The sequence below is a fragment of the Triticum urartu genome, chromosome 4 (assembly GCF_003073215.2).
Source record: "Triticum urartu cultivar G1812 chromosome 4, Tu2.1, whole genome shotgun sequence".
NCBI classification, from domain to species: Eukaryota; Viridiplantae; Streptophyta; class Magnoliopsida; order Poales; family Poaceae; genus Triticum; species Triticum urartu.
In genome coordinates this window covers 451,251,574-451,259,538 of record NC_053025.1, presented here as the reverse complement: position 1 = coordinate 451,259,538, position 7,965 = coordinate 451,251,574, and the positions used below count along the sequence as shown (strand labels likewise).

The 7,965-nt window shown below is 51.0% G+C and overlaps 1 protein-coding gene across 1 annotated transcript; it reads left to right on the top strand.

Moving 5' to 3' along the window:
* The first annotated feature begins 5,920 nt into the window (after positions 1-5,920).
* Positions 5,921-7,728, top strand: LOC125552001 (lipid phosphate phosphatase gamma). The gene is made up of 2 exons (XM_048715436.1): positions 5,921-6,537; positions 7,309-7,728. The coding sequence occupies exons 1-2, from the start codon at positions 6,061-6,063 to the stop codon at positions 7,513-7,515; spliced, it is 684 nt and encodes a 227-aa protein (XP_048571393.1). The 5' UTR covers positions 5,921-6,060; the 3' UTR covers positions 7,516-7,728.
* Positions 7,729-7,965: the final 237 nt, after the last annotated feature.

Genomic DNA, 7,965 nt, shown 5'->3' with positions numbered 1-7,965 from the left:
TCCTTTCGATAAGTAAGAGTGTCGAACCCAACGAGGAGCAGAAGGAAATGACAAGCAGTTTTTAGTAAGGTATTCTCTGCAAGCACTGAAATTATCGGCAATAGATAGTTTTGTGATAGGATAATTCATAACGGGTAAGAAGTAACAAGTGTAGCAAAGGTGCAGTAAGGTGGCCCAATCCTTTTTGTAGCAAAGGACAAGCCTGGACGAACTCTTATATAAAGCAAAGTGCTCCCGAGGACACATGGGAATTATTGTCAAATTAGTTTTCATCATGCTCATATGGTTCGCGTTCGTTAATTTGATAATTTGATATGTGGGCGGACCGGTGCTTGGGTGTTTTCCTTACTTGGACAAGCCTCCCACTTATGATTGACCCCTCTTGCAAGCATCTGTAACTACGAAAGAAAAATTAAGATAAATCTAACCATAGCATGAAACATGTGGATCCAAATTAGCCCCTTACGAAGCAACGCATAAACTAGGGTATAAGCTTCTGTCACTCTAACAACCCATCATCTACTTATTACTTCCCAATGCCTTCCCCTAGGCCCAAACAATGGTGAAGTGTCATGTAGTCGACGTTCACATAACACCAAGAGGAAAGATAACATACATCTCATCAAAATATCGAATGAATACCAAATTCACATGATTGCTTATAACAAGACTTCTCCCATGTCCTTAGCAACAAACGTAACTACTCACAAAGCATGTTCATATTCATAATCAGAGAAGTAATAAATATCATTAAGGATCTGAACATATGATCTTCCACTGAATAAACCAACTAGCATCAACTACAAGGAGTAATCAACACTACTAGCAACCAGAGTTACCAATCTGAGGTTTTGAGACAAATATCGGATACAAGAGATGAACTGGGGTTTGGAGAGGAGATGGTGTCGGTGAAGATGTTGATGGAGATTGACCCCCTCTCGATGATAGGATCGTTGGTGATGACGATGCCTTCGATTTCCCTCTCCGGGAGGAAAGTTTCTCCGGCAAAACAGCTCTGCCCGAGCCCTAGATTGGTTCTGCCCAAGTTCCGGCTCAAGACAGCGGCGCTTCATCCCGAAAGCTCTCCCTTGATTTTTTTCCAAGTCATAAGACACCATATATCATAAGGGGCACCGGAGACCTACCAGGGGCCCCACAAGCCCTAGGGGCGCGCCCCTAGGCTTGTGGCCACCTGGTGGGTTCCCTCTGGTATTTTCTTCGCCCAATATTTTTTATATATTCCATAATAATTCTTCGTAAAATTTTAGGACTTTTGAAGTTGTGCAGAATAGGTCTCTCAAGTTTGCTCCTTTTCGGTCCAGAATTCCAGCTGCCAGCATTCTCCCTCTTTGTGTAAACCTTGCAAAATAAGAGAGAAAAGGCATAAGTATTTTACCATAATGTGTAATAACAGCCCATAATGCAATAAATATCCATATAAAAGCATGATGCAAAATGGACGTATCACTATCTCTGTCGTAGCTCTTTTTAGGTCCAGAATTCCAGCTGCCGGCAATCTCCCTCTTGTGATAGAACTTGCAATTTAAGAGAGAAAATGCATTAGAATAGCACCTAAAAGTGAAATATAACTTTCAAAAATATAAATAACAATAGGAAAACATGATGCAAAATGGACGTATCACTAACTACCTGCACTTCCCCTGAATCCGCTGTAGGTGAACGTGGCAAGGACATGATAGAATCCCCTCACTCATTGGTGTGCCCACTTCGGCTAGACATTGACCGCAAAGGCGCACCTAAAATTAGGGTTTCAGATGAGTTTATGGGAAAGGGGTCCCGAAGGGCTTAAATAAGGTGGGCGGATCAGGATTGAAGAGCTTACTAAGAAATGCGAGCAATGCCGTGATGTCGTTGGTCACTCTTCGATGGCAGAAGAATCTAGATCATCGAGGCGGGAGCTCTACAAGCAGTAGGTTGGGCCTTGAGGGACAATGCGGGTAGAGGAAAGACTATTGGTGTTGTGGCGGACGTTCAGCGTTGTCATCTGTAGTTCACGCTAGAGTCAGAGCCTGCGATGAGGACAGGCTGCGGCGATGGCTGGTCTCTGGTAGGTGGGGGATGCTGCTCGAGGTAGTGTGCAGTCTGCCGTTCACAAATGAGAGAGAGAACATACCCGACCTGTCATATGTTGCCTTGGCCTTACCTATCATAAGCTACCTCAGTTGCCTCGGTCCCACCTGTCATAATTTGCCTCGGTCCCACATGTCAGGATTTAGAGCATCTCCAGCCGCGCCCCCAACAGACCCTCCCCAGGCGTTTTTGCCACGCCAGCGCCGAAAAAACGGCCCAGTCGCACCCCCAGAAGCCCGTTTTTCGCCGGCTTGGGCCGAAACTGGTGCCGGCGGACCCAGGTCGAACCCAGCTTCCTGGGGGGCGCCTGGGGCGCCGACACAAGCGAAAAAGGGAGCGTGGGTCCGCCCTATCGGCGAGGCGAGCGCCTCTTCCCGCCTTTCTTCCCGCGTTTTCCCCACTTTCCTCCCGCTCCTTCCTCCCGCCAATCTCCCTCCCGCTCGCCTCCCTCCCAGCCGGTCGCCATGCCACCGAAGAAGTACGTCGCCCCTCACGCGGCGGCAACCGCGACCGCCTCCGTCGCCCAGCCAAAGCAGAGGAAGCCGAGGGCGGCGCCGGTCAAGCCACCGGGCATGTCAAACGCCGAGTGGAGGGCAGAAGTTCAGCGGCGGGAGGCTGTCACCGCCGACTGGCAGAACAGGGCCATCGCTAAGAAGGCCCGCGACAACGCGGCGTGTGCGGCTGCGGCTGCCTCGGCGGACCAAGCCGAGTCCGAGGCGACTCGCGTGGGGATGATGAATCCACCCGGAAGCCACGCCCAGTACGCGCCCTGGGGCCAGCAAGGCGTCGGCTCTCCGCAGCCATGGGGATCGCCCTCGCCGGGCTGCGCCGACGGGGACGCACACGGTGGGTTCAACCCAAACGTCACCTTCCCCCATGGATACCCGGCCCAGCGCACGCCCTCTCTCGCCTTCGCCGGCGTGCAGTACCCTCCATACAACTACTCGCCGCCCGCCTACACTTCCTCCCCGACGCCCCCGCTACGCCGTGGCCCGCTGCCCTTCTCGCACCTCGGCGACACCGACGAGACCGAGTCTGACATAGACGACATCATCGCGGCAGGTTCGGCCGCGGCCTCCTTGTCTCCTAGGTTCGTCACCCAGGACGAGGTGGTGGATCTCAGCTACGGCATGGACGGCGAGCTCGGCTACGTCTACGGCGAGGATGAGCAGGAGGAGCAGGAGGAGGAGGAAGAGGAGGAGGAGGAGGAGCCGACGCCTGCGACGGCGAAGGGGCGCAAGAAGAAGAAGAAGCGGGCGGCCAGGACAGGCGAGCCGCGCATCAAGTGGGCGTCCAAGGAAGAGGAATGCCTCACCGAAGCATGGAAAGTCGTCTGCCTCGACCCGACGACCGGCACGAACCAGAGCATCGACACGTACTGGGACCGCATCAAGGCCGAGTTCGACGAGCGCAAGCTCGTCGACCCCTACTTCAAAGGCGTCTACATGCAGCGCGGCTCCAAGGCGATGGTGAACCATTGGGGGCGTATCCAGGGGGCGTGCAACAAATGGCATGGGGTCGTCGAGGAGGTCGCGGCTCACCCGGAGAGCGGCGTCAGCGTCGAGGATCGGGTATGCCATGCCGGCCTCCCGCCTCTCTTCGCCGTGTACGCGCGCCAACTGTTTGTTCCTCCGCGCAGTTGCTGCGCATATTCGCCCTGTACTGGCAGAGCAACAGCGACGCCGAATTCAAGTACCTCCACGTCTACAAGCGCATTGACAAGTGCGAGAAGTGGGCGGAAGTCCGGCGCACCCTCGACAAGGCCAAGGAGACCTACAAGCCGGATGCGCCGACTCCTGGCGCATCGGAAGGGCGGCCGGACGGCAACAAAGTTGCCAAGAAGGGGAAACACGCCGACGCGGCCACCGCTCGAGTGCAGGAGTCCATCGAGCACTGCCTCGTCGACGCGCAGGCCCGGGCCGTCCTTCGTGAAGAGAATATCGAGGCGCGGTGGTCGGCATTGATGTCGAGCAGCGCCGTCAAGCTCGACCTGCTCTGGACGAACGTCGCCGCGAAGAAGAGAAACACCGACCTGGCTTTCCTGCTGGGCGGGGCGGACATGCTCCAGAGAACTGACGAGGCGGTCAAGGCGTGGTACTTGGCGGAGCGCGGCCTCATCCTGAACCAACTTCCCTCAACAAGGCCGTCGACGCCAACACCGATGCCGACGCCGACCCACACGCCAAGCCCGAGTGATGACGCCTCCATGACGCCGCCCAGCAGCACCGAAGCCGCGCCGGCACCGCCCAGCATCGAAGCAGCTCCGGCACCGCCGAGCCCGCGCACGCCGACTCCGCCGACGCCTGAAGCCGACCCCGTCGAGTGATTTGTTGCGCACGCGAACTTGCGGCGCTCTGTTTTTTGTATGCCAGACTACATCCGATCGTCGAACTGTGACTTGTGATCGCTGGATTTGTGGCGTCTTTTGTGATGAGCGGGAACGACCAAGTTCGAATTTTCCGCATCCTGGGGCCGTCGCCTGGGGCGTGACTGGGAGCTAGGTCGCCCCCAGGGGCCGAGCTAGCGCCGGTTCGCCCCCAGGCCGCTCTTTTTAGGCGCCCTGGGGGCCGAATGGGTGGAGATACTCTTAACGCGTCACCACTATGGGGAGAGAGAGAGATAGAGTGGCCGACCCCACCTGCCAGGATATAACGAACCCGGCTCGCCAAGAGGTAATGGTTAAAGGCTTTTACTGGATGACCGTGCTCCGTTTGGGCTTTTGTGAGTAGAGTGGGTGAAGGAGGGAGGAGAAAAGTGAGCAATGTTAGATGACTGGAGTAAAACTGAGCACAACTAAGCAACCAGGGGCATGAAAATAGAAAACCCTAATTTTATACTTCTTGATGATGCTGATAAACCTTCTTGGACTCTTGAAGCTTATATGATTATCCTACTATATTCTTTTACAACAAAATCAAATGGGGTGGGGTTTCTACCCCTGGTCGGGACAAATTTGGAAAAATAACTGTTCCGCACAGATATATGGTGTTTGTTTAGTTGATGGTTCATATCAAAATCCTTACAAGAGACAATTTGAGTAAAAGAGAACACTTAGCTGATTTAACTTGTCTCTTTTATAATGAGTATGAATATTGCCAATCACTTGCTTTTTGGTTGCATTATTGCAAGACATGTTTCGGAAGATATTGCTGAAGCTTTTCACTTTTATCTCTCTTGACAATAGAAATGAATTATCTTCTTTGTGGGATAGAGATAATAAGAAATCTGTTATAGGTATGGCTTGTGTCGCCTTCATCTAGAGCTTATGGGCTATGAGAAATGATTTGTGTTTTCATGGAGCTGTGTGGAAAGATATCTGAATTCTTCTGAGTAGAGTAAGTGTGCTCCTTCATAGATGGATGATTACATGTTTGGATTCTCAATAAAAAATAATGAAGGACTGCCTGCTACTGCTGGATTGAAGAAGATGAGAGCTTCTAAGGATCGCCTGGTGATGAAGAATAATGTGGGTGCAGGGATTGATCAACGGAGCTTCTATCCAAAAGCCTATTCCAGCTGACGCTGATGATTATGTAATAGATGATTTTTGTTGCTGAATTTTCTTTGCTCATATTGTTAGTTGTTTGCTTGTGAATCTTATCAGATTCAACTACTTTGGCTATAGCCCGAGCTTGCCTCGTTTTTAATAAAAATGAGGCAGGAGAAAGTCCTTTAAAAAAAATACACTTTCGTGCTTCCATGATTTTATAGGAGTAGTTTTCTCCATGCAGAAGGAAAAGAGACTTGCTGGAAATGGCGCCTGAACCAACTCAATCTGGACCATCAGATTCATCCGTAGCTCTAGGCTTCTCCTTGTACCCCACCCCCACCCCCACGCCCCACTTCTTCTGGCACGTCCGCTCCGCGCACGCGTCTTCACGGCCCGCCGGAAAAGCGCAACGCGCAGATCCCCTACGCGACGCCCCAATCGGAGAAGAGAGGAAAAGGAGAGAGCTCTGCGGCGGAGCCATGTCCGGGGCCGGGGAGTACCAGGAGATGGCCGCGTCGGTGCCGCCGGCGCTCAAGGCCATCACGCTCACCCACGTCCGATACCACCGGGGCGACAGGGTCGGCCTCTTCCTCGCGTGGGTCTCCCTAATCCCGGTCTTCATCAGCCTCGGCGGCTTCATCTCCCACTTCATGTTCCGCCGCGAGCTGCAGGGCATCTGCTTCGCCTTGGGGCTCCTCGTCTCGCAGGTCCTCAACGAGCTCATCAAGCACTCCGTCGCGCAGTCCCGCCCGGCCTCGTGCGAGCTGCTCGAGACCTGCGACTCCCACGGGTGGCCGTCCAGCCACGCGCAGTACACCTTCTTCTTCGCCACGTACCTCTCGCTCTTCGTGCTCCGGCGGTCGCCGGCGAGCCGCGTCATGGCCGCCTTCTCATGGCCTCTCGCGTTCCTCACTATGCTCTCCAGGGTGTATCTCGGCTACCACACCGTCCCGCAGGTCAGAGCCCCTGAATTTCGGATCCGATCTACGCGGACACGATGGGATTTTGATTATCGATTGATGCACTTCTAACCAATGATTGGGCATTACAATCAGATAATTTAAGACTTCTTCGAAATGCAGGGTTTGCAAAACACTGGGATACTAATTGATATCCTACAGGAATTGAAAGAATAAAAAAAAGTGATCTAACCTTTCTATGAATCAATCATATGGGATTGGGTGGAAAGCAATCCGTATGAATTTTGGCGCTTTCATTCCTTTGATCCGAAGGGCATCCATAGGAAAAGTTTGTATGGTTGAAATCATAGGGATTATTCACATAGGAATTTGCGTGCCTGTTTGCATTTGAATTTCAATTGGTTGAAATCCATCAATTGAAGCATTCGGATCTAAAACTCAAGAATATTTCTTTGAAAACACAAAAATTACAGCTAAAGCGCTATCCTTATGGCCTCAATAGGTGAATGAAATTCATATGGTTAATCTGTTGGACCTATCTGTTTGCATATGAATTTGAACCATAGGACAATTACATTTTGGGTGGATATGTACTTGAAAGTTGGGTATTCTCTCTTCATAGTATACTTGTTCCCGAATCAGCAGTGTGATTCGGCTTAATGGCGTCATCCTTGAGAAAAGTTGGTGGTCTCCCTGCATACCTGCTTGTTTGGAACATTGTTTGGTTTTATTGCTTTTATAATAAGCGAAGTGTCATGACTGCCACTGAAAAAACTGACAGATATTTCAATTTGATGGGTTCATTAGGTTTTCGCGGGAGCAGTAGTCGGCCTTGTATTTGGTGCTATCTGGTACTGGTTCGCCAACACCTTTCTTGCTCAATACTTCCCAATGATTGAGGAGAGCGCAATTGGGAGGTGGTTTTATATCAAGGATACTTCACATATTCAAGATGTGCTCAAGTTTGAGTATGATAATGCAAGGGCAGCAAGGAAGAAAGTTGCTACTGATTGAGGATGTAAGCCACAGCATATCTTAACTTTTTGATCATCTGGCACATCTTGCTCCAACATGAATAACCATATCTCTACATCACAAGTACTCTGTTCTGCTCTTACATGAAGTATAAGCTGTCATCATCCATTAAAATGTGCTTCAGATTAGCAGTTTACAAATAGCATATGTAATTAAGTTAGATGCATATCATTTTACCTAATTATTTTTATGGAAGGGTTTTAGGTTCTTTGTGATATGACCACCTCATAATCCCCACATATCAACTTCTTTCTCCAGGAGATAAAATCACCCGACCTACTCACATTATCTGCAAAGTTCAGAAAGGCACTAGGCATAAATTGTTCGTTTTGGGACCTACTTGTGCCTAGCTCGCTTATGTGCTGCTTAGACGCGCGTCTAAGTATCCCATACAATACTGTACTGACACCATACGGACAAGCCAGAAGG

Coding starts and splice junctions, on each gene's coding strand:
- LOC125552001 (XM_048715436.1), top strand. CDS start 6,061: ATGTCCGGGGCCGGGGAGTACCAGGAGATGGCCGCGTCGGTGCCGCCG. Junction 6,538..7,308: donor GCTACCACACCGTCCCGCAG/GTCAGAGCCCCT, acceptor TGGGTTCATTAG/GTTTTCGCGGGAGCAGTAGT.